At 38.9% G+C, this 27559-nt stretch overlaps 1 protein-coding gene across 2 annotated transcripts; it reads left to right on the top strand.

Moving 5' to 3' along the window:
- Positions 1–843: 843 nt before the first annotated feature.
- On the top strand, positions 844–26805 carry LOC127806352 (protein SIEL). Of its 2 annotated transcripts, XM_052343580.1 has the most exons (9): positions 845–1326; positions 5910–6601; positions 7234–7311; positions 8458–8691; positions 9002–9193; positions 21347–21487; positions 21729–21818; positions 24401–24966; positions 25584–26805. In XM_052343580.1, the coding sequence occupies exons 2-9, from the start codon at positions 5921–5923 to the stop codon at positions 26512–26514; spliced, it is 2913 nt and encodes a 970-aa protein (XP_052199540.1). In that variant the 5' UTR covers positions 845–1326; positions 5910–5920; the 3' UTR covers positions 26515–26805. The 2 variants fall into 2 exon arrangements, with proteins under 2 accessions (XP_052199541.1, XP_052199540.1); XM_052343581.1 differs by lacking the exon at positions 9002–9193 and having other exon boundaries at positions 844–1326.
- Positions 26806–27559: the final 754 nt, after the last annotated feature.

Raw genomic sequence — 27559 nt, forward strand, 5'->3', positions numbered from 1 at the left:
ATCTTGTTATTTTTTTGGGTATGTTAGTCGATGGGAATAAGGGTGTCAGGTTGTTGCCTCCGATTGCCGAAAACTACCAGTCACGATAGCTGGTGGCAATCGTTAGTGCATTTTTTAGTTATGGTTGAAAATTAAAAAAAAAAATAGATCTATGAAAATCTGGCCGTTAAGTCTGTCCCATTTTTGTGTATGTTAACCCCCATTGACTTGGCGTTTCTAATGATAGACTTTGATCGTGAAGATATCTAGATGTCAATGGTCGTTAGTTTATGGTTTAAGCTTTAGGAATATCAATGGTCGTTGGTGGACGCAATAGTGGTTGGTTTAGGCTATTTTTTTTTTGGGGGGGGGGCTAAGTTTGCCCCATTTGTGACAGTACTTAGATTGGTCCAAAACCCAATCTGTTGACCTGTTCGGCCTTAATCGTTGAATGTTTCATTAGTCAATTTGGGTAGATATTTTTAATCTTTTATTTATTTAACTCTCATGTGATTTAATGATTTTATTAGATAACTTTGATGTAGCTAAGTCAAAAGGTGCTTAGGGAATCCCAAATCATATATAACACTAGGAGTGAATTGTATTATAATAGTAATTGTTGCATTTATATGTCCAATCATTTAATATTCTATATATATATTATTCATGATTTCATTCTTACTTGCCTCTCAAAAAGTAGAATTCATCTCGTCTGTTCCATGCATAATGTCACTTACAATTGCTTGCATTTCCTTGACGTTGCATTTGGGAAGAATATGATTACGTTATCATAGACTGTCAATGTTGAAATTCAGGGCGGAGCCAGTATAGGGCCACTGGGCCTTGGCCCGTCATTAATTTTGGCCCGCACTGAGGCCTGGCCACAAAATCTGCAAACCCTCCCGCCCTCATTTCCTCTTTCGCTCAAGCGCCCGCCGCCAGCCGCCGCCCGCCCCCCTGCCCTTCGCTCTTGCCTCTGTCTGGCTCGGTGGCTCCGTCGCTCGCCGGCGCCGCCTCGGCCTCGCTCTCGCCACCTCGCCCCCGGTTTGGGGGCTTCGCCCTTTGTCTGGCTCCGTCGCTCGCCGGCCTCGCTCTCACCGCCTCGGTCGTCTCGTCGCTCGCCTTCGCCGGCCGCCGGCTCTCCCCTCGGACCTCGGTCTATTGCAGTCTCGCTCTCGCTTGCTGCTGCCTCTCTGAGCTCTCTCGACTCTCTCGCAGCCTCGCTCCGTCTCTCGCCGGCGTCGCCCCTCCGGGCTCCGGCCCTCCGTCGCTCGCTGCCGCCTGCCTGACTGCCTCTCCGGCTCTCCGTCTCGGCCCTGCTTCACGTAATCAGTGAGCAGCACAGCAGTAAGCTTCTGCTTCACTAATTTTTGTTGTAAAATCTTTTTTTTTTTCAATTTTAAAATTAATTAAGTGAACTTGAATTTTGTTAACTGATGTTGGGTTAATTGATGTTAGATTTCTCAAAAATAAGTTTGTTAATGTGATGTTAAGATTGATAAATAAGTTTATTAATTGCAAAGGCACACATAATTTGATATTTTGATTGTTAAGCCAATTGCACAGGCACACATAATTTAATATTTTGATTGTTGAATCAATTACACAAGCACACATAATTTGATATTTTGATTGTTGGATCAATTGCACATAATTTGATATTTAGATTGTTGGATTAATTGCACAAGCGCACATAATTTGATATTTTGATTGTTGGATCAATCACATAATTTATGAATTTGTGCATTCTCTAATTATCATTTGTTATATTAAATTTGAAATAGTCATGGAGAGATTTTTAAAACGAGAATCTCGTCAGTTGTAAAAGATGTTGATAGGGAGAAATTAAATAAATTATGTTAATTTTTAGTATATTTATATTATTTTTTATTTTTTTCTTTAATGAATTTCGCCCTCACTGAAAAAATTTCCTAGCTCCGCCCCTCGCATGTGGCACTTGTTGATACTAAATGATAGCATAAAATGTGTTAAATGGAGTAATTAGTTAGAACTCTGTATTGCTAACTACAGTAAAAGTTAGCCGTTGGGGTATTATGTATGCATTAGGGGTGAGAGTGGGTCCGCCCTTATTTGACGAGAGTGGTTCTATCGAAATGGATCTTGTGAGTGAGAGTTGGCCTGCCCCAAGAGAATGGAATATGTGAATTTTGGTTCTAACCTATTTACCCTAAATGTGTATATTTATTCATTATCTCCTATTCAGTATTAAATATTACTTGGAATGTCATGGCATGATGATTTCTATTTGTTGCATTGATTCTATATTTCCTCAATTATAATGCTCTTTACCCCTTACTAAGCTAGTGGTAGGCTTACCCCTTAATATTTCAGATTTTGTAAGTTGGCATCAATTTTGATGGTAAGAGTTGTGGTAAATGATTCTACTACCTTTACCCTAGCCACGCTCCAGCTACAACATGAACACTTCACTTCATGGGGGTTGTGCATAGGGAGGTTTAAGTTTGTTTCTTATGTGAATTGGTAAATTATGAATATTGTAAGTATATGATGAATTTTGGCCCTGCGGGCACTTCAATTTCAATTTAAAGGTAATGGAATTGTTTTGCAATGTAATCGAGATGTTTAATGTCAGAAGGTTATGTATATTGTATGGTTCCCCTGTTAGAGTATATGGCTTCTTAAGGGGGTAGTGTCGGTCACGACCTCTGATTTTGGGGCGTGACAAAGTTGGTATTAGGCTTTAGGTGTATGGGATATGAAATGAAAATGGCATGACACGTGGGTGCATGAATAAGGGGTCAAACAATTTTACAAGCATTGTATTACTCCCGGAGCAAGTTTTTGGCAGGATATGTATGAATATGAGCTGCAACATATTCATAACCTTGCCTTGCCAAGGACTATAGGTCCCTTATGCATATCATGATTGTGTATGTGAAGTTCTATTTTATTTGGTGAGCTATTTTGTTCCGTATGGTAAGGTAGTCTAATTGTTGCATACAAGAAAATCATGCCTCCTAGGACACGAAGTTATATGTGAGATAGTGATTAGAAATTGAGGCTTCAAAGCAGAGCTTGAACCCAGATTCGAATAAGCTAATTCTAGAATTTCTAGATTACAAGCGGTGAATTCAAGGGCCTGTTTCAATCTCAAACTTGGCCAAATACTACAAACAATATGGCTAAATTGAAGCTCAGGATCTCGAGTTTATGAAACAAGTGGATTGCAAATCGGATATAACCACCAAAAGTTATACCCTAAAAATCGAAGCAATGTTAGTTTACCCAAAAACAGTAAAATTTCAGATTTAGGCAGTGATTCACATGCTATTACGGGCTCAAAACGTAGCCAAATAATTCAAGAAATATGTCCAAAATAAAGCTTATGATGTCTAGTTTTCGGAACAAAAAACGTATTTCAAATTGGATATAACCACAAGAAATTATACCCCAAAGAGTACAATATGGTCAATCTCTCCGAAAATAAGAGTTTCCAAATACAAACATTCCAGAATGAAAAGAATAAAATTCTGATATGGAAAAAGGTTTTAGGAACTTGCATCAAAGGAAAAAGATATAAGAACTTGCATATGAAGGAAAAAAGAAGTAAGAACTTGCAAAGCCTGAATACGAACTGCCATTGAATCATCATTTAATATATTCAACACTAAGTTTAATGCTTCACTAGCAAAATCAGTGGAGAGTATGCTGAGTTGCTGCAATGCATAACAGGACTTTGTTGTAAATGGGGTACATCAGAGATGACACAGTGTTGCATTTTCTTTACACTTAATTTTATGTGGAGAATGATGCTTTTATTTTCACACCACATAACTCAGAAAGTGCCGGGCCCCTAGGGGCACCCAGATTTTGTGAGCGGGTGAGCTCCTACCCGCTTGCGCTGCGGCTGCGGCCATCCGTTTGGTCGGTTGGTGTAGCGTTGCAATATATAAATAAAAAAAAACTTAGAAAGTGTCAAGGGAAACAAAAATGGATATCTGATCATACAGTAGCAACAAAAATCAAATCTCAAGTGATCAAAGTTAAAAAAGCATATCGCTCGAACTGCTGTAGACCTTACAATGTCCTCCATGTCATATATAAGTTCAACAGCACGACAATAGCAACTCTCGAGGAGAGCACGATCCCCAACAACATTGGACTTGCACAAAGTCACCAGCCCATCTAAAGTAACCCCCCTCACGTATGGATATGGATCCTTGGTGAACCCTAATAATAACATCAGCAACAAATGCGGTCGAACTTGGAGCCTTGTTGCATTCAGCTGCAACCAATGTCAGACGGGCACATTCGTCCGGAAGCAAAGGGAGAGAAATGTGCCCTCGCTAAGCTCAGTAAGTGAGGTCACCAATATCTGGTCAGATTCAGCAATTGAGGCAAGGACAGAGAGAGCGTTGGCAACAGTGCAAGCCGAGGTGTTATGGAGGTGGAGGGAGAAGGAGCAGATGGCATGGAAGATAGGGTGAGAAAGGGCAAGGTGGTGTGAGACGATGGCAGCGAGGAGAGAGAGAATGTGATAGAGGGAAAGAGGGTGACGATATTTCTGGAGAGAATGGCATAGGGTTTGAGAGAGCAAAGAGATGGTGGCTTCGGAGGTGGAGGGGTTGACCATGAGAGATCGAGCTTGAGTTAGGGCTTGTAGGGGAATGGGCTTGTCAAGGGCCATTGTTGCTTCATTGAGGAAGCATTGGCATTCGGAGTGAATCTCTTCTTCCATTGCCACCCGCTCTGCAACAGCTCGAATAAAAAAGGGTGCACAAGGAAAGCAAAAGGGCGAACCAGTTACAAGTTATACTTTCAGACTACATTTTAAATCTACCTAATATAAAAAGGAACTTCCATTTAAGCAAGGACATATTGATCATAACACATTGGAAATCAAGCATTTCAAGTCATTGGAAATCAAGCATTTCATGGTTAATTTATTAGGCCTATTTTGCAGCTCAGGACTCACGAGCTTCTGCCTCCAAACTACCTACCACATGTTATCCCAATTTTTTTTTTTTTAATGCCTTGAATTAATCTGCTGCTACTGCAACGTAATCATATTTGCTAGACCAACATATATGTACAAATTTTACTCTTCTTTTATCACTAATATATAAACTAACATATGGCAGCAATTGTTTAATTTACAACAACAACAAACTATAATCATATTTGATATTGGTAAGACCAACAAAAACAATGGTCTGCAGCACTAACCATTAGGAGTAGTGTTCGTAGCAAAACAATAATAATAATAATAATAATAATATTTTATATATACATTACTATTTTTAATATCTTTAACATTTTGGTCTTGGATCAAGCCAAAGGCCGATTGGTGCATTTAGACGGACAGAGGGACGGGCCACTCAATGACTGGTCTTGATTCGGACCAAAATTTGAACACTCCTAACTAAAGCAGTACCTCAAAGCAAAAACAAATTTCACCTGGCTCGGAATCTATGTTCAAGCACAACTCTGCAACCTCAATTTCTATGACTAATTGCATATCACTTATTGCCAACATTCATGGCTCAGAATCTAGGTTCAAGCTCTGCCTTGCTCTGAAGCCTCAATTTTTAATCACTATCTCACATATAATTTCGTGTCCTAGTATGAAAAAAGTTATCAATCAAACACCCAAAGTTAGAATTTGGTTAAAAAATATTTTATTTTCTATGTTTTCTATGCCAATCAAACACACTTGTTACATAAACAAATGGGAATTCGTCTTTTATGTAGTTATTATGCAGTAAATGATGTATATTCGAATGACTTGAAATGCTTGATTTCCAGTGTGTCATGATCAATATGTCCTCACTTAAATGGAAGTTCCCTTTTGTATTAGATAGATTTAAAATGTAGTCTGAAAGTATAACTTGTAACTGTTTCGCCCTTTTGCTTTCCTTGTTCGTCCTTTTTGATTCGAGCTATTGCAGAGCGGGTGGCAATGGAAGAAGAGATTCACTCGGAGTGCCAATGCTTCCTCAATGAAGCAACAATGGCCCTTGACAAGCCCATTCCCCTACAAGCCCTAGCTCAAGCTCGATCTCTCATAGTCAACCCCTCCACCTCTGAAGCCACCATCTCTTCGCTCTTTCAAACCCTATGCCATTCTCTCCAGACATACCATCACCCTCTTTCCCTCTGTCACATTCTCTCTCTCCTCGCTGCCATCGTCTCACACCACCCTGCCCTTTCTCACTCTATCTTCCATGCCATCTGCTCCTTCTCCCTCCACCTCCATAACACCTCGGCTCGCACTGTTGCCAATGCTCTCTCTGTCCTAGCCTCAATTGCTGAATCTGACCAGACATTGGTATCCTCACTTGCTGAGCTTAGCGAGGGCACATTTCTCTCCCTTTGCTTCCAAACGAATGTGCCTGTTCGACATTGGCTGCTGCTGAATGCAACAAGGCTCCAAGTTCGACCGCATTTGTTGCTGATGTTATTATTAGGGTTCACCAAGGATCCATATCCATACGTGAGGGGGGTTGCTTTAGATGGGCTGGTGGCTTTGTGCAAGTCTAGTGTTGTTGGGGACCGTGCTCTCCTCGAGAGTTGCTATTGCTGTGCTGTTGAACTTCTATATGACATGGAGGACTCTGTAAGGTCTGCAGCAGTTCGAGCGGTATGCTTTTTTAGCTTTGATCACTTGAGATTTGATTTTTGTTGCTATTGTATGATCAAATATCCATTTTTTCTGGTCTCTTCTTTTCCCTTGGCACTTTTTGAGTTATTGTGTGAAAATAAAAGCATCATTCTCCACATAAAATTAAGTGTAAAGAAAATGCAGCACTATGCCATCTCTGATGTACCCCGTTTACGACAGTCCTGTTCCGAACATTTGTGAAAGGTGTTGTATAAGATGCATATGAAACCCTTCCGTGTTCCCTACAGAGATAGTGAAGTACAATTTACTCTGGGTATTCCTAGACATCATTTTTGATGATGCCTCACTGCATTCTATTTCCAAGAACTGTACTTATTCTTTCCAACCTTATTCTCAAGTGTGATTTTAGCTTAATAATTGATTTTAATTCACTAAGTTTAATATGGTTCACTGATATTTCGTGCTTACGTTAAAAAAATTATGTACTGATGCGAGTTTTTAAGCCCAACTGGTAACTTTATCCCTGTTTCCTTGTTTGTTATTAAAGAAAGATAACGTGCAGGGTGCTGGCTTTAAAGTCATTTCATTTGAGATGTATGGAACCAAGAACAAAGGTAGGCTAATGGGCCCTGTTTGCATTGTGAATGCAGGTTTCTCAATGGGGACAATTGCTTGTGGCATCGAACGACAATAATAATAGGGATTGGTCAGACTCATTATTTGTCCAAGTATGATTACAATTATCTCATGACTTGAGCTCCATTTGTTTTGGAGTAAGATAGTTTACATTGAAAAATGTTTTTTAAGTGACATTTTTTAGATGAATTTTTCATTTTTCTCATTTGCATATGGATGCTACACCATATATATGTATATGTGTGCAGAGGGAAGGATGGGGGGAGCAACAAATCCTGACCATAGCTGTGAAAAGTGGAGTAGAGAGATGTTGAGGGAGAACTGTGAAATTTCTGGTAGACTGGTTTGAGGAGGGCTTCTCATCATCACATAACTCATCTACACAATGGTGTCGATTTAGAGCCAGCAAGCCATTGCTTGCCACTATATAATAAAATATTGTACATGTAAAAGATCTTACTTAACATAATTAGAAACTATCAAGTCCCCAAGGGTAGCTCAGGTGGTGACCAACATCTCATGGCAAGCATGAGGTTGTGGTTTGAACTTTCCCATGCCCCTTGGTGTGGACATTTATGGTTGTTTTCTGTGTTACAAAAAAAAAAAAAGAAAAGAAAAGAAAAAGAAACAGGTACCAAAAATGTTTTGTATAAAAACAAAAAGACTTGATGCCCTGCATTGAAGATTATAAAGGTGAACCCAGTGCACAAGGCTCCCCCATTACTGGCTCTGGGGAAGGTCAATTGTACGTAGGCACAGCCTCACCTTTACTTGGCAAAGAGGCTGTTTATTAATATTTTCAACATATCAGTGCAGATTTCATTTGATAGACGATGTTAGAATGGTATATCATCTGTTCGTGCATGATTTTCCTATGCTTTATTGGCTGCATATTTTGTGTCATGTTACTGGATGACTACAATTTAGTGTTACTAGATGGCTACTATTTAGCCTTAGGAAGATGCCACTCTTACAACCCTATAGATCTAATTTCCTCATGTGCTTCTCTCTCTTCCTCTCTCCATTTTAAGATTTTCTTCTTTAACTGGACAAGTATTTGTCTAGAATATCATCAAGACAACTGTTGACTTAGTTCCTGCATCTAGTTCATGGTAGGATGCTTTGTTCCTGTCATATTGTTACAAGATTGTGTTATCACATCAGTCTTTGAATAATAATCTCCTTACACTTTGTACAATTGTTATTTTTTAACCTTTACATCCCTTTATATGTTGTAGATTTGTTCTATGGTGATAGACATGAGTATGAAGGTTAGAATTGAAGCTTTTAATGCCCTTGGGGCGTTTAGTATGGTCTCTGAGGCCATTCTGGTACAGACCTTATCCAAGAAGGTCCTTTCCACCATGAAAGAGAAGACTTATCCTTCCCTGAGCTCTTTGAAATTGGTTGAAATGCCAGCATCAAGTGTGGCTGGAGCTTTTGTACATGGGCTGGAGGATGAATTCTATGAGGTCAGTTTCATAGTTTTGTCATTCAGTTTGAGATTTGAATCTTCTATAATGTTGAGATGATGTTTTTTTCTCCCTGATCTCGGTCAATAGATATAAATTGACAGACGATCCAATGATTCCATCTGTGCATTCTTAGCACACTGCGGTGTCAGTTAATAGCTTTTCTCTCATGATCAGCAACTCATTTATGACATTTATTTCTGTTGACTTTGATTTCATGATATACTGTTAACAGATGATAACCTTTGTTGTTGTACAGAGCTCTTGTTTGATAACTTGATGAGTGAGGTCTTGTCTCTTTAATTTGTAGGTGCGAAGGTCAGCCTGTTATGCATTGCAGCAACTCAGCATTCTCTCCGCTGATTTTGCTGGTGAAGCATTAAACTTAGTGTTGAATGTATTAAATGATGATTCAATGGTAGTTCGTATTCAGGCTTTGGAAGCAATGTGTTGTATGGTACTATTTGACCATCTAAAGGTGCAAGAAACACATATGCATATGGTAAATATCTGATCCATCTTAAAACTGATAAATTGTTGTCAAATTCACAGGTTCTGGAATTATTTATGACTGCAACATTTCTCAATCTGTAAATAGATCTCATACTTTTGTGGCCAAACCCACCAACTGTATCTTTCTCTACATGGCTCGATCCTATTTAGCACCATGCGATCCTACAATTTTATCTTTAATTACATGAGAACCCCTCAACTATGATGAAGTATATCACTTTAACGCACGCTAGGAGAAGCATGGATGGATCAAACCTTTCAAATCTAATATTGTATCCTTCCCCGTCTTTCTATTGGCCAACCATTAGAAAGTTTGACGACAAGCAATTGCATGAGTTAGGCATGGCCAAAAATTAATGGTGTCTGCATGTCTTGTCAACTTGGTTCTGCATTAGGCCCGGACTGAACTGTCCAAGACTGGATAAAAAATTTTGGACCTAGAGTTTAATCAAACTTGTTAAGCAACTCTATTTTGTTCAGTTCTCAATTTATCTAGTTTTCTTTTAAATGGAATCTAAATTCTGCCTGTTTATTTTTTATCTAGCCAATAGCAAATAAATTAAAAAAATGCAATTAATATGAGATAATTTTGTCTGGTCAGACTAATGATATAAAAAAGTGCATCTTTTTGCATATAAAATCATGATGGTAATGATTTTCTTTAGTTCTGGATTGGTTCTAGTGTGGTTTTACATCAGTTTGATTCTAGATTGGTTGTTGGCTTAATTCGTTTATTAGTTTGGCTTTTGATTATCTGGAGTGAAGACACAAAAATTGAGTTGAAAGTTTGGTTCTTGATTCTTTGGTTCTTTTGTGCACCCTTGCCAAAAATGATGCCTTCTACATGTTGCTAACTATTAGAGATGGTTTTCTTTTTTTTTTCTTTTAAAAAATTATGAAAACAACCCTCAAAGTTCCCTAGAATATAGATATCATTACCTAGTCTTGTTCTGGGTGGCACACTTGGGCAATGATTGCTCATTAAGCCCTAATTGACAACTACTCACAAATTTATGGAAGAAATTTGAATTACTCAACAAGTGTCATGGGGTACCTACTTATTTGAGTCAAATAATCATTCCCTTGAATTGACTCACTAGGAATTTACTTGAAGCAACAGAAACGTGTAAAGATAACAACTAACAATCCCTAGTGAGACATGTCCTCATAATTCACAAAAGTATAGAAATCAATGCTTCACTAAGGACATGCTTTTAACATAGTGGGATCAATATCCACCGCAAGCATAACTATGACTGTTACGACCCTAGGGTTTGGCTAGGGTTTAGATAGGAAATTGAGAAGAGTATGGGAAAGAATTGGACAAAAATGGAGGGAGATAGCAAGAATAGAGGAGGACAAAGAAGAAAAAGAGGAAGAACAGAACAATTGAGAGGGAAAATTAGAATTCAATTCATTCAACAACATGCCTCTCATCCTCCTACAAGTAGCCTTTTATAGGCATCAACTAGCAACTAACTGAAAGTGTACTCTAGAATAACAACACTCACGTGCTGCTAACAGAATTACAAAAGATCTCTTAACAACAATTGTAACTCAATTACAGCTTTGCCCCTCTTATACCCCTTGGGTCATGACAATGACTAACCGACCCATAATTCAAATTAGCGTCATGTTATCCATATTAGCATTAAAGACTTGGCAAGATAATCCAAACTATTCGCAAGCATCCAATAGTAGGAGAAATTTGAACAAAAGTGATGGGGATAAGGATTGAAATATTTTGATATTGTTTACCATTTTGATTTTAGAGATTAGATTTTGTTTAGGATTTATTTTGTTATTTTGGATTTGATTTGTTTCCATTTTTATTAGATAATTATAGATATTATATGATTTGGATTGGATTCATAGTAGATTTAGATTCCTAATTATATTATAGTTAGATTTAGATTTGGCCTATAAATAAGGCTCATGATCTAACATCTTATTCAACTTTGATCATTGAATATGTTGGAATTGATTTTCTCTCTTGGCTATATTCGCTCCTCTTCTCCTCTCTTTGGTTTAATTTTTCTCAAACTTCTTTGTCACAACCCGAGGGCTTTACTGTAATTAGGAGGGGATATGGTTGTAATTAGTAAAGGTAGAGGAGAGGAGAGGGGTAATTAGTAGCCCCTAGAGCACAGGGCCACTTGGGTCATAGCTACCGAGAATCAGTTAGAGAATTCTTTAGAATGTACTCTCCTATAAATAAGAAAGCTACTAGAGGATGGGGGATCGTATGTGAAGATTGAATACATTGATCCTTTCCCTCCAATTTCTCAATTCTCTCTCTCTCTTCTTTCTCCCCCTCTTTCTTGTGTTCTTCTTTGCCGCCTCTTCTCTATTCTTCCGCAATTACGGAAGAGCTCATTTGTTAGATTCAAGATCTGACAATTGGTATTAGAGCTGGCGATTCGGTCGGATTGTGATATGGCAGAAGGCACTAGAGCGAAGCAAATGGAGACACAATTGGATACGATTGAATTGAGATGAGACTGAGTCAAGAGTAGGTGGACGAACGCCTAAAGACACTGGAGATGGGGATCCAGTGAACGCAGGAGGAGATTAGTCGGAGTAGATCGGAGAATGCGACCAATTTAGATTGGGCGTTCAACGGAATTAGGGAGGAGTTTGCTAAATTGAGTCAGCAATTGAGTGTTACCTTGAGCATGTTTGCTTGATAGCCTAATGCTAGTTTATCATCGAATTTCCTTCCCAGGGCTTCCTCTGCGCCAATTTTGATGATGCCGAGGAATAGGTAGAGGCCTTTGGATCCGATGGAGATAGGGGACATGAAGGAAGCAGAGGAGGAAAATTTCCATAGAGGAGTGGGGGGAGCTCACCCCACACCCCAAGGGCCAAGGATGGACATCCCCACGTTTGAATGGGATCGACCCAGATGGTGGATTCGACGATGTGAGAGGGCGTTCTACCAATATAGGGTGGCTGAAAGGGAGAAGGTGAATATGGTCGCCATTTACCTGGCTGATGTGGCTGATGCTTGGTTTCAAAATTGGAGTAGAGGAAGGGCAGAATGGAGTTGGTCGAAATTTGTGAGTGGCCTATGTAGCAGGTTTGGGGAGAAGACTTGGACTGATGTTATCGAGGAGTTCAACAAGCTTAAACATAAGGGAACGATAGAGGAATACCACGTCAGGTTCAAGGAATTAAGATCCGTACTCTCTCTATCTCACCCCTTCTTGGATGAAGCCTATTTTGTGTCTAGCTTTATCAGTGGCTTGGATGACATGATCTGGCCCACCGTGAAGATGCTCTATCCAATGTCAATTGGACAAGCAACAGAGCAAGCCCACCTTCACGAGCTATCCTTGGAAACTTTCGTTGAGAGGCATAGGCTATCCTCTAAAGGCAATCGGGAGGACTTCTTATGATGGGATAAATAGGGGAAACAACCAGCCATGGCAGTGGAATGGATTAGTGGGAAGGAACCAATTGGCCCCAACCAAGGCCTTGACCTTGGATCAAAAGAGACAATTGGGGCTCTACTTTCGTTGTGGAGAAAAATTTGAACAAGGACATCAGTGTAAGAGGATGCTGTTAACTATGGAGGGCCAAGGAGAAGAAGAAGAAGGGGAAATTGAAGAAGAAGAGGAGCCCGAAGGGCAAGGGGATGGAGGAGGGGAAATCTCCATGCATGCCTTGCAAGGTTGTGCCTTGGGCAAGGTATTGAAGGTTAGAGGAATGGCAGGGAAAAGGAAGTTGGCGGTGCTTATCGACAATGGTAGCACCCATAGTTTCCTAGATGAGGAAACGACCACTGCCTTACAATGCGAATTGCATGAGACACCTCCCTTGTCCGTATTGATTGCGAATGGGAGCAGGATGGTGAGTCAATTAAAGTGGAAGGGCTTCCAATGGAGAATGAATGGTTATGAGTTCTCAGCAGATTTGAGAATTCTCGGGTTGGGAGGATACCATACAGCGTTGGGAGTAGGCTGGATGAAGACTATGAGTCCCCTAATTTTTAACTTCAACACTCTAGAAGTCACCTTTGAGATGGAGAAACAGAAGATCACCCTTAGGGGCTGTCAGGAAATAAGGGAATACAAGGTTGTGCCAGGGAAGAAACTACAAAAGTTGCTAGAGCAAGGAGGAACTTCAATTGGTTACACTCCCTATGTGCCTTGGAGGCAGAAGCAGATGGGAAAGAAGGCCGATACCTCAACAGACCAAGGGAAGGATGGCAGTCCCTACCCCGAGCCACAGTGCTAGCCATCCCTTAGGTACATCTCTATGAACATATTCACAAATTGTTGATGGAATTTGAGGGAATTTTTGCCACACCCACAACCTTTCCCCCACACCGGTTCTCTGATCATGCCATTCACCTTAAATCCAACAATGAACCAGTTAATCTACGAGCCTATTGTTATTTCCCTGTCCAAAAAGTAGAGATTGAGAAACTAGTGAAGGATATGTTTAACAAATCCTTAACGATAGAAGTAGAGGAGAGTAGAGGGGTAATTAGCAACCCCTAGAGCACATGGTTACTTGGGTCATAGCTATCGAGAATCAGTTTGATTCTCTGGAATGTACTCTTCTATAAATAAGAAAGCTACTAGAGGATGGGGATCATGTGTGAAGATTGAATGCATTGATCCTTTCCCTCCAATTTCTCAACTCTCTCTCTCTCTCTCTCTTCTTTCTCTTCCTCTTTCTCGTGTTCTTCTTTGCTGCCTCCTCTGTTCTTACCGCAATTACGGAAGAGCTCCTCTATCAGATTCAAGATCTGACATTCTTCTTCTTCTTCATATCTTTTCTCTTTCTTCTTTACTTTATTAAAAATACGACCTTAAGGCGCCATGAATCTTATATAGCTGGAGGTGCTAGGTGCAAAAAAAGCTCGCCTGATTGAAGTAGGGCACTAAATTTAAAAAAAATAATATATATTTAATATGAAAAAGATCATTAATCAATATTTATATAAAAAATAAACAATGTTAAATACTTATAAGAAAGCAAACAAACATACAATATAATATAAATATTCACACAAAAAATATAAATTACATAATTTATATAAAGTTGTATAATAAAATATTAACATACAAATAATATTATATATCAAGTTAAAAGTTAAACTGTTATATGCTTAGAGTTGTAGCAGACATATTTAACTCTTTTGTTGCAAATATTAACTAAAAGTCTAGAACAAATATATACATGATAGAACAAAACAGTGAACACAATTAGTAGAGTATGAAAAGTTAAAACACTAACTGAGAAACAGTGCAACAATGACTAAAAAACAACATCAACAGCGTATAACACAAGGAGGGACTAGGTGTGTCTGCTTTTCTTCTTTGTTTTTTCATTTGCCTCTTCCTATTACACTGAGAAACCTTTCACGTTCCTTCTACAGATGACCCTTCACTTTCCTTCTATTTTTCTTTTGATTTTGTTTCATTATAGCCTAGGCGAGCACTTATGACACTTGACTCCTTAGCAGATGCACTCGCCTAGGTGACAGATGACCCTTCACTTTCCTTCTATTTTTCTTTTGATTTTGTTTCATTATAGCCTAGGCGAGCACTTATGACACTTGACTCCTTAGCAGATGCACTCGCCTAGGTGACACCAAAGTGGAGGAGCCGTAGGTGAGGTGCTTCCTCAACACTTTGTGTTACCCAAGTGCCTAGGTGAGCCAGACACTCACTTTTGACCTCACTAACACCACTTAAAAATTACCATGTGTAGAGAGAGGGGGTAGGTGTTTGAATCGTTGGGTTGAGGTAGGGGCTTCAATAGGGAAAGTGAGAAAAAATATAGTGATAATGTCAAGGTGGAGGAGCCAACAACTAAAATAGAGAGGAGACGAAAAGGTGGAGCTTCTTGTCATAGGATCACATCCTAAAAGAAATTGCTGTTAGGTGTGGCTACCCAAGATCTTATATGCTCATGTGACACTTATATCCAACTGATGTGGGGTATGACATTCTCCCCATACCCAATCATATGACACCCTTATCTTGTTGGCACTCACTTCTCCATGGAGCAGAGGAGCCCATCTTGGCCCCAATCTACCATGATTTTGATGTATGTAGTGGGGCCTACAACCATAACATAGGAACGACTCATTTGGGGCCCATTTTGATATCACTTTGTTGTGTGCTTACACCCTAAAAGCAATTAGGTTAGGTGCACTCACCCAAGACCTTGTATACCCATGTGGTACTCCATGCCCAATTGATGTGAGACATGACAAATATTGCTGATTGTGGGGGTGATGGAAAAAAGTGGAAACATAGAGGGTCAAAATGGCAGTGACTTTCATAATGCTAGAGAGATGGGGTGATGAAGACAATGGTAGTGTAATAGATAGAGGGGAAGAGGAAGAGGTAGCAACTACGATTAGATATTGTGTCAAAAGTGGGAGGATAGGCACAATGGGAGTCATGGCTATGTAGTAGAGAAGAGACAAAGCAATGATTATGTAACAGGTAGAGTGCGGTGAAACTAAGCCACTGGTTGTGTAAAAGAGGAAGAAACAAGGTGAAACTAAGTAATAGATGAATAGTATTTAGTATTTGGTTGGAGATGAGAAACTTAGGGACTGGTGGTGTAAAAGTCAAGGAAGAAGTGGGAGATAAGGGCGAAACAAAGGGACAAGAAATAGAGACATTTCGATTGGTGAGCAGTAATTAGCTATAATGCAAGGACACACTCCCTAGGTGTGTTATATTGGTCTAGCCAGCATGTAGACACTTTGACACGCCTTCAATGCATGTCTGACACTTTCTTACAATTTTTTGAAAGAGTACTAGAGGGGGCACACATGTCCCTTATGCAGACACTTTGAAGACTAAAAAGGAAGGGTTTTCTTTTTTGACTTTTCAGTTTTCTAACCTGGCAATTGCATGATTCTTTTGTTTTTCCAAGTTTTAACATTTATTCAATTTTTATACCCTTCATGTTTCTATTCTCTAGCTCTTTAAATATTTTGACTGGATTGTGAAAGGTGAAAGTAGTTGGACTATGAGTTGATTGCTAATTAGATTAAAGTTATTTATTTGGAATTTTGGCTTATGCACTTTAAATGCATAGTTATGAGTTTGGAGTATACTTTTGGTACTTTATTATTTCATGAAACGTATGTCATGTACGTAGGGTTTAGCCTAGGGTACGATTGGCAATCGGAAAGAACCGATTAAATAGAATCAAGAACAGAAGGAATTAGGGGGAAATTGGACAGAAATGGGGGAGTAATTTAGAGAGAAATGAGGGCGAGATGGAAAGAAGAAACGAGAGAGAGAAAGGAGAGAATTGTAGAGAGAGAATCAGATTTCGTTTCATTCATTCAAGTCTGAAAATCCCATCTGTTTACATAGTCTTGTATAGGCATATTTGCTCCTAACTAACTGGATAACAACACCCATGTGCTTCTAACCAAATGCTAAAATATCTTTTAACAACTATTATCAATCTATTACTATATTGCCCTTATATGGATCCTTGGGTCATTACAATTCCTCCCTCCTTAAGAGAGTTCTTGTCCCCAAGAACTTGCAACAAGTAGCCATGACTCTTCATCCAGTTCCAGCCTTCTCTATCTGGTCCATCTTTCTTTCCTTCTTCTTCCTTCTAGGTCTCTTCTTTTTCATTTTTAGGTTCTCAATTGAAACAAAATGATAATCATTGTAGACAAGGCTGCATCTTCCTCAAAAGAGTGGCATACTATTTCCCTTGGGTTTGCAATAGCTACCAAATTAAGGTTGCTAGTACCCATAGTTTGGGGATCCAATATAATGCCAAAACCTGTCAATGTGTCCACATCAAATGCCTTCAATGAATTTAGCCGCTCCTTGTCGTAGGTAACAACTGAAATCTGCAACCCTACAGCCTTCAAGTGTTGATCATTTCGAAACTCACACAACTGACCAGCTACCACATATGTTCCCCTTTTCTAATCATCTTCGTTGTGTGTTATTTTGAATACAGAGGCTTGACTAACTAATTCTCCAGCCATCTGTGTTCGTCCTTCAATGTAATAGACAAGCATTCGGATTTGCCAACTGGAGGAAGAACCAACACAGCAGTGGGAGTTTTGTTCCCTTTGACAAAACCTTTGACTTCTTCAACTGTCTCCTTTAGCTTTTCCCCAGGTACAATCGGCTTCAAGAATTCCTCACTACTTTGAATCTGTTGCTCGTGGATAGAACTACTAACAAGGTCATAATTAGCAAAAAACTTCCCTTGGCTAGGAGAGAAATAAACATCTTCTGCAATTTGGCTTGACCCTCCTAAAATGGCAGCAACACCACCATATTGTTCAATGCTAGTGTTTTTTATGTCGATGGTAAGATATCCTCCAACTAGTGTTGTCTCCACTTTCTCGCTACCTATTTTAACCTAAGCCAAGGAATCTTTAACTTTCCCCGCAACCGCATTCCCCACATTAGTCGATTCTCCATATAATGGGCTCGTCACTCGTGGTAATGCAAAGGGCCTTGTTTCTTCTGTAAATCCCTTCATTGACACTTCATTTCTTTCCTGTCAGCCTTCATTCGGCATATTCAAGTGTATTAACTCTTGCCTTGACTGCTCCATTTTAAGGAAGTCCTCTTTGTTAAAACTTCCATGATAATCATTGAAATATTCTATCGGGAAGTTGTAATGATACTTCTTAGTCAGTATAATTGCAAACTCCTACAGCTTCTCGCAGACCATACAACCGAATTCTTCGCACGTTTCATGAATCCCACTGCTTGCTCTCTTGTCAATTTGGCTAAACACGTTATCCAACCTTTCCCAAGCCCGATTCTTGTTGTTGCCAGCTGAAATTGCAGGCTTCTTCTGCTGCCATTGAGGCTCCAATTGTCTCCTACTTCCACTGCTTCCCATGGATTCATGAGCAAAATTTTCCATTGAAAATGCAGCATTCTTCTGCTGCAATTGAGACTCCAATGGTCTTATATATGCACTGCTCTCCATGGCCGACTTTTCACCAACAACATACTTCAACGGCTAAGGAATGAGAGTTTTGTACATGCTTCTGAAATTAGCAATAGAGGGTCACTGCTAGAATTTGCTATTGTGCTTTGCTTTGCTAACCTACACTGCCCAGCCTTGGAAAATAGCCGCAATCAACCTGCTCTTCCACTTTACAACAGTTGCCCAGGACAAGCAATCACCTCACCACAGTTAGCAATCTTTAATTCTCTAGCAGAATGAACCACTAAGCAACAGATCTGATTACGCCTTCTGGCTCGCCTGTTGCAAAAGTCTCCTACACTCGCCTTCCCTTCTTGATTGACCACAACAACTTGAAAAAACAACAGCAATTCACCTTGCTATTCCACCTTTAATAGTCGCTTCGTTTCACCTTCACATTCGACAGCCTAATCTGAAAGTGATTTACGCTTCCACTTTCACATTCGCTTCGTTTCCGATCCAATACCTGCTGCGCCACTCTGATTTGACTTTAGATTCAACTCGGTATCACCGTCGGCACTCTCCTGACTTATGTCGTCTTCAATTCCCAACCAAAATTACTTTGCTCGACTTCTCCACTTGCAACTGATTCGTAATCGACAATCTTCCTTGCTCACTGAAGGCACTGTCGGGACAAATTAGCCTAGTCACCCCTACAGAAATTAATGGCCGTTCTTCTCAACCCAATCACCATCCAAGGCTCAAGGCTCCCAGCCCAATTGCGATCACCTCTGATTCCAAAATCACCAAAACTCACTATTAGTTCAATAGCTACACCCACTCCCGAGTCCAAATCGCAACACCCACTGTATCGAGACACCCCCGAGTCCAACCCACTGCATCACAACACTCCCAAGTCCAAATCGTGACCTCCTGGTTGTTCGCGTCACCCTCTGGTCACCTACTCCAATCGTCCGACCAACTCGCGTCACTCACTCCAGTCACGACCTTTTGGGCCGAGGACCACTAGCAGATGGTAGCTCCTTGAATTCACCTGGGTTGCCGAGAATCGTGGCCATATCTCACCTCCTCATGCGTCAGAATCAATTTTGAGATTCAATGGCCGTCTTCGTCTTCAAAATTCGGACAAGAGTGTCTCTGATCTGCAACTGAATTGCCAATCAAATCCACCTAATGCAATGGATGAACCACCTTCGTACTCTAGTTTTAATCACTGAAATTAATTTCAGTAGCCTTCTAATCGAATTCGAACCAAAGTCAGGGAACAACTACCATCGACTTCCGACGGACCTTAATCAACAACGAAAAATGGCCGAGGAACGATGCTTTGATACCATTTTGTCATGTACCTAGGATTTAGCCTAGGGTACGATTGGCAATCGGAAAGAACGGATTGAATAGAATCAAGAACAGAAGGAATTAGGGGGAAATTGGACAGAAATGAGAGAGTAATTTAGAGAGAAATGAGGGCGAGATGCGAGAAGAAACGAGAGAGAGAATTGTAGAGAGAGAATCAGATTTTGTTTCATTCATTCAAGTCTGAAAATTCCATCTGTTTACATAGTCTTATACGGGCATATTTGCTCCTAACTAACTGCATAACAGCACCGGTGTTATTCTAACCAAATGCTAAAATATCTGAAATATCTTCTAACAACTATTATCAACCTATTACTATATTGCCCTTCTATGGATTCTTGGGTTATGACAACATATAAAAATTATTTTATCAATTAATGTATCTCGACCGTGTCATGTTATACTTTTTTGAAAAATGTTATGTCCTTGTTCCCTAGTGTCTGTGTCTCATACCTAATTAGTATTTATTACAGCTAAGACTGTTGTTTTGCATTCTTTGATATTAGCTAAACACATTTTCTGTTCTTGTAGTTAAGTAGATCAAAATGTGAGGGCTAGCCTTGGTAGCAGTGGTAAGGATTGCCCCTTAGTGACTGGAAAGTCACAGGTTTGAGTTGTGAAAATAACCTCTTTGCAAAATGCAAGGGTAAAGCTGTGTACAAAAACACCCCTTCCCAAATCCTTCCTATTACGAATAGCAGAGGACTCAAAAATAAATATACCAAAACGAATTTCAATCACAGAATCTGAAACACCTTTCATGGCTGGAAGCACACACACAGAGATTATAAACATAAACTAAAGGAAGTAAATAGGAGGTCGAGAATTTACCGTGATTCACTCCAATTCAGGGCTATGTCCACGTTGAGCTCTGGTGAGAAGAGTTCTGTGCACTATATGAGAAATGGAGATTATACTCTCGAAAAACGACTCACAAACACTCTCTGTACATCACTGGTTCGCTAACAAAATTGCCTCAATAATCACAAATATAGATTAGAGGCTAAGACCTATCGAACCAGAGGACTAGGATAATAAGGAAGACCAGCATATACAAAGCATTTACAGAGCAAAAAGAAGGAACCCCCCAAACCCTCGGCCCGATCGGTACTCCCTCTCTCTATCCTTTTCCTTCTCTGTCACTTCAAATCCCAATGTGTGAGATAAATAGCAGATCTGGACGGCTGGGATTGAGCTTTATAAAGGTAAGATGAATGGCCAAGATTTGGTCATACAACACGATCGATATTCCAACGGAAAGGCAACCAGGCGCCATCTGGAGAAGAGGATGGTTGCCACGTGGCCATCCTGTAGGCGCCACACGGCAGCTTGCGGTTGCCAAACGCGACCCTCCAATTCTTTAACCCAAACGGCAACATTTGATGCTTCACCAAAATCTCACTTCCAATGCAGGGAGCCTTGTGGATAAGGGATGCCCCTTTAGGAGATCAAAACGCCCATGTCTTTACTCAAGGGGATAAACTGGTAACTAAGTTAAGGGGGTTTCTTGTAATTAACCTGTGTTTTACTTACCTGTAGTTGCATGTGGGTTTTTTTCTAAGGTAGTTACTCTTGAAGTTAGTTTAGCTAGTTTCTTCAGTTGTCTAAATGGTTAACCTCTTGCACAGTTAGTTTCATTCACCACTCACTCCTGACGGTTACTGAGCCTATTTCTTCCCTCTAATTTCACCTGCTCAATTCTCAAGTATATGCTTATCCTTTAGCTACTTCTCCTCTTAATGATATGCAACTACTTTAGTTTGAAACATACACATATAATGCACTTTTTCTGCACAGATAACTGGTCAAGTATGAGGACTTAATAGCTATGTCTAATTTTGTATCCTTGTTTTTGTTATTTCAGTTTCTTAGCACTCTAATTGACACTGATGCATCTGTAAGATCTGCTGCAAGGAAAGTACTTCAAGTAGCAAAGCTGAATGACATTACTACCTTTAAATTGGCCATTGATAGTCTTTTGGAAAATCTGGAAACGTATCCACAGGTTTGTGTTCTCTTTACCTCAAATTTTCTTATACAGGATCACAGGTTGGTTTCTATTATATGTAGGGAACCTTTTTTTTTTTGTGGGAAAACCACTCTGATTTACATGCCTTGAGTTAAAAACCAATGCATTTTATTTAGTTAGACGAAATGCTGTGTCCATTTTAAGCTGTTCTGATTTGGTCTTTTTCCATTGTCCTACTAATATGTTGGCTTTTGATTCATTTCTTCCAACATACCAGGATGAAGCTGCTATATTTTCTGTCTTATTCAGTATTGGTCAATGTCATGGGAATTTTGTGGTTGGCATTATTGAAAGAGTTTCTGACGAGGTTAGTAGAGTATCAGCATGCTATGTTTGGATCTACTGGTTTGATACTTTCGGTGAATACTGTTTCTGTTTACTTATTCTTTGGATGGAAATAAATTATTTGGCTCATTAAATTATACACAAAGAAGGGAGCCTCCTGCACTTGGGGGGCTTGTTAATCATGCAAAAACAGAAACAAAGAAAACAGAAAAATAAAAATAGTGCCTGTGTTGAGAACATTAATGGATTACCACTCATTAGTGGCTCTATTTATCTGGTGACTGACTAATTACATCCAACTAGTGGCACTATAGCAGTCCCCCTGAATTTGTAAAATAAATTATCCCATGAGTCCACTCCATATATGAAAGCTTTCTAAATGTAGGACTTCTTAGAATTGATTTATATTTCTGCATAATTATGTGATTACTCAGGCAAATCTAAATGGTATTGGCTTTTGGCCTCTTAGAAATTGAAGTCAGCCTAAAAACTGTGTATTCAAGTCTTAAAGTGAATCATCATCACTATCTTCACAAGCCTTAGTCGCTTTAGGTGGGGTTTGGTATATGAATTCCAATCTCTAATCATCTTTGTTTATGGCCATATTTGTTGTGAGATCATTAACTGTCATATCCAAGTGGTTTCCACCAAAAGTCTTTGGTCTTTCTCAATCTCTTTTGCTATAAATTTTTTCTGTTAGTCATCTTCTCATAGTGTTCAAATAATTTAAGTTGCGTTTTGTATATGTTATGTTCAATTGGCATCACTCCAACCGTGTTATGTATAATCTTGCTTCTAATTCTGTTTTTCTTGTGTGGTTGCACATTTACTTTAGCATATTCCTCTCAGTAGTGCTCATACAAAGATGCCATAATCGTCTGGTGAAACTTCTCTTTTAGCTTTAAAAAAATTTTAAGGCTATAAAATTTTTGACTCACTTATCCATTTCACACATCTTGCTTGTAACATCGTAAACAATCTCCCACTTCTTTAGAGTGAAGGGATATTTATTCTGTTGATGTACTGTGAAGGGGAAATTGTTCTGTTCATGCAGTTCTCCATCTGTTGAATGCATGTTCTTGGTTGTAGGAGTTATTAGGTCTCATTAGTGTTTTATGAGTGGAACTCAATGTTGGAGTTTATATTTTGAATTACACAAGCTGTTACATGTTCCGTGTCATCCAGGTAACTTGCTTTAGCTAGTGAGTTTGCCAAATTAACCTTCAAGTGGTTGGAATCATGCCTTTACAAGCTGTAGACTGGAGTCCAGACCTGCTTCTGGAGGGGTCAGTTAATGGGCTTTTCTTTTAGAGGTAAAAATTTCAAGGATTGACCTGGAGGATGGTTAAAGTAACTTACCAGATATTATGTTTAACCTTAATATTTTGTTAAGTGTTTGATTACAGACATGAAAATGGAAAACACCCAGTTTTTGTTCTTGTTCTTTGTTTGGAAGAAAGAATTAGATGTTCACCAACTTGTTTCTTCTAGGAAGTTTTTGTCTATACAGGTTGGTAAACAGGGTCAATCAAATGCATGCCATTGTATTGCAGTTATAATACAAAGAATAAGAATTGTTGTAAATATAATGGTCGACATATTCATGTAACTGTACAGCTTGATTGTATCTTGATTATAGGATCTAGATTAATCATAAACTTGTATAGATTAGCTTGATTCTAGGATCTGGATTGGGATAACTTGTAGAGATTAGCTTGATTTAGGATCTAGATTTGTCTTAGAATTGTGTATTTATCGACCTCCTATACTTCTGAACACAATGGAAAAAGAACATTTTTTCCTCATAACATGGTATTAGAGTACATGCTATTTACTTTTTGAGGTGTGACGTTGGGTTACTCTTTTTGAAGCAATGTCCTCTGAGTTGTAATGGTTGACAACACGGACATGAACACAGTGACTAACTCACAGACATGAAGGCTATGATTTCTAATGTTATTCCCTTGCCAATAAAAATCTCAGAACACAAACTTAATGGCAGAAACTATTTGTAGTGGAGTAGAACAATGCGGGTGTATCTACGTAGCATTGATAAGGATGATCATCTCATTAATGAACCCCCATCCAATGCAGCAACAAAGAAGGCTTGGCTGAGAGAGGATGCAAGAATATTTTTGCAGATTTGAAACTCAATTGACTCGAGGTAATTGGTTTGGTTAATCACTGTGAGTTTGTTAAAGATCTTATGGATTACTTGCCTTGTACAGATAGGAAGTGGAGTGTTCACCAACTTGTCTATACATTGAACTCCTTAACACAGTGGAAAAAGAACATTTTTTCCTACTTGTATAGATTAGCTTGATTCTAGGGTCTATATTGGTCTTAGAATTGTCTATACATTCCTGAACACAGTGGAAAAAGAACATTTTTTCCTCATAACAAAAATGTTACACTTAGTAGTTTGGGCACAAAATGTTGAAGTGTATCATATCATATTGGATTTTTTCCGTCTCTCTACCATTCTCTTCCATTGCTTTTCTGTGTTCCCAAACAAATTTAATTCCTCAGTAAACTTATATTGCTTTTTCTATTAGGTTATGAGGCTAGTATTTATCAAATCAAATGATATGCTCTTCTGTGCAGATTGAACGTTCTTCTAATGGCAACTTGGGCTTTGATAGTGGAAGAGTAGCTGCACTGCTAGTGCTGGCCATTGCAGTTCCACTCTCACATGAAGAGCGGACACCCAGTATTCCACGTACAATATTTTCTTATGCTGTAACACTGCTAGGAAGGATTTCTCATGCCTTGGGTAATGTTGTGGACCAGAATACCCTGTTGGCCTATTTGTCTCATTGCAGCAGTTCTACAGTCGTTTCTCCTGCAGAATTTTACTTCAAAAAGGAAATGCCATCCTTGGTCCTGATGAAATGCAATTTGAGTAGGGCCATGCTAGTCATGTCAAATAATGCCAATGAAGAGCTACCTAGTCCTGCTGAGATGCAATTGCAGGACTTAAATGTTTCAGTCTCAGGTATTCATTTTCAGAGAACAAGTGCACCAATTAAGCTGCCAGCCACACTAGTGGATCAGCAGTCAGAGGTTCAGAATGATTTAATAAAACTTCTGGAGCTTGTGCTTGAGAAACTCAAAGTTATGTGGCAGTTGATACAACTTGGATGCACTGGTGAAGTACTAAAGACATTGAGGTTGGGAGTTTGATTTTTTCATAAAATCAGTTTTTGGCTCTTGAATGGATTAAACCTAAATAGTACCCAACAAAAAAGCATTAACCCTAAATATTTTCTAGACCTTGGTCCAGCAAATAGTTGTTCAGTCTTTCTGAATCTACAGGTTAATTGTTCTTGGTTAATTAGTGTGTTGCTTTTTCAAGTAATTGGCTTGACTTGACTGGAGAATTACCAGTTTGTAGGACCTCATGTGTATGCAATTGTGTAATTCAATTAACTCCTGGAAATTATGGGTCCTTTGAAAGTGAAGATATGGACCCTAGAACAACTAACATGGATAAGGATAAGATGTTTAATTATCAGCAGTGTCAAACACACGACCTTCTCCTTTTTATGAAGTTCTATAACCATCAAATACAATAGCTGGTGTATTTTCATAACTAATATTTCTGTTTTGCCATCCATTTCCTCTCTTTTTTTTTTTTCTTTTTTGCTCCTGTCCTTACTTCCCAATGTAACTGCTTTGTTATATTCATGCACGTTGTTCCCTTACTGTATTTTCCATGCATATTATTGCCAGATTTGCTTATGTATTCCAGTATTAACTCCTATTTTTATTTTGTCTTCACATGCAGAAGTTGGAAGGAACAGTTGGCAAAATGTACTAGTGGTTCATCAACTGGTGTTTTAGATTTTGTTTCGCAATGCATGAGGGTTGTGAAACTGCTGGCGAAGATATGGCCTCGTATTAACTCTCCAAGAAAACTCTCTTATGCTAGAACGGGAGATTTGGGTCTTTTATTAGAAAAGCTAGATAGAATCCTCAAAGGACTGAGCTATAGGTTCATAGGCATGAGCAAACAAGAGGAGTTGTTTGTGTTGGAGCTGATACTTGTGCATTATATGCTAAGGTTGGCCACTGTTGAAGCCTGCAATGATTTAACTACTTTTGGGAAGCTGTTTTCTACGTTGCCCCGGGTAGAATTGATTTACGAGGAAATGGCTGTTGAACCTTCTGATTTTGTGAGTGAACTCAAGAGTTTGCTGCATGAGATTGGTTCCCCTACTGATGGGCCTTTCTACAGTCCATCTATGTTTCAGAAGTCAGTTAAAATTTTCTCCTTGAAGCAGTTTATCTTCTGTGGAGAACTCAAGTACATAAAAGCAGAACTGGATATTCCTAACAATGACATTGAAAGTCCTTTCCACTTTGTTTCAGGGCTTCCTGTTGGTATACAATTAGAAATCACTTTATATAATATCTCAAGGGAGAATAGGTTGTGGCTGCGGCTGGTTGTGGATGCAGTTTTAACTGAATTTGTTTTCCTGGATTTGGGCCAATATGAAGGCAACAATGAGATTAGAAAATTCACATTTCTTTCGCCCTTCTACAGAACTCCCAAAGCAAATTCTTTCACAGTGAGGGTGTGCCTTGGTATGGAGTGCTTGTCTGAAGATAGCCATTTGTTTGGAAGTTCTGGCGGCGGTCCAAAAAAGGATTTAGTTTATCTCTGCAAGGAAAAGGAAGTGTGCTTCTCTCAATGTGTGCGAAAGAGTGAGTTGTGATTTGTACTGCTTCAAAAAATGATCTTACCGTGAAGAAGGCGAACCACATGTTTTTTTTTTTCTGTTTATGTCGAGTACTTTTGATATGAACGCTTATTATATTTTTACAAAGTAGTGTTACTTTGTAAAAATGTTAGTTAATTATTAATGCATCTCTCATTTATGACATATTTACATGAGTGTATTGATAATTCATTCAAGTAATAAATGCATATATTTAAATGAATTATCAATACACTTTTTTACTTTAATAATTTAATGAGAGGTATATTAGTAATTAATTAATTAGGTGTCGACTTAAATATACAAGTAACATTACTCGTTCGCGTTTGTATTTGCCAAGAACAAACATCTTTGCTTTCAGCAGCATAAAGTGACCACTGCTCGACTTTTATAGATGTGATTTTTAAGCGGTGGCCTATGGTTGATTAAGATGAGGTCTTGAAGGTACTTAATTTCTTGATGTTGGGGTCTTAAGTTGATGATTTTCCTTTACTTTTTGTGTATGTGTGGTTAATTTTTGTGTCCTTTTTCTGTGTGAATGTATTTTGTCCATTATCTTGAACAACTCTTTTGGGTCTCTTCAAAATTTTGTTTGCTTCAGTACATAAACACGCACACACAAATAGAGATAAAGCCACTGCTATAAATAGGTTCTACCAACGATTTCTTTATTATTATTATTATTATTTTTGTTGGATTAGATAAAAAAAATCAATCAATGAAAAATACAATTCGTTGTTAAAAGTAAATATTTAGTAATGATGAGATTTCTTTGCGATAGAAATTAAAATGTTCATATTATACTAACAGATAAGTATTTTCCTTGGTAAATGTTGTTTTTGTTTCCCAACGAGGCCTAAGGCTATCACGAAGATTCGAGTTTATCTTTATAAACTTTGGCCCAGGATTGAAGTATAGTCCAAATATACCATCCATTGACAGCTCATTAAAAAGTCGGGCCATAAGCCCTTAATTAAGTCTTTGGAGGAGAAATGGGTTGAGCCCATTTGCTCAAGGCTTAAGGAAGCCCAAGCCCAAGCCA

The sequence above is a fragment of the Diospyros lotus genome, chromosome 7 (genome assembly GCF_014633365.1).
Source record: "Diospyros lotus cultivar Yz01 chromosome 7, ASM1463336v1, whole genome shotgun sequence".
Taxonomy (NCBI): domain Eukaryota; kingdom Viridiplantae; phylum Streptophyta; class Magnoliopsida; order Ericales; family Ebenaceae; genus Diospyros; species Diospyros lotus.

Coding starts and splice junctions, on each gene's coding strand:
- LOC127806352 (XM_052343580.1), top strand. CDS start 5,921: ATGGAAGAAGAGATTCACTCGGAGTGCCAATGCTTCCTCAATGAAGCA. Junction 8,692..9,001: donor TGGAGGATGAATTCTATGAG/GTCAGTTTCATA, acceptor TTTAATTTGTAG/GTGCGAAGGTCAGCCTGTTA. Junction 21,819..24,400: donor TTGAAAGAGTTTCTGACGAG/GTTAGTAGAGTA, acceptor TCTTCTGTGCAG/ATTGAACGTTCTTCTAATGG.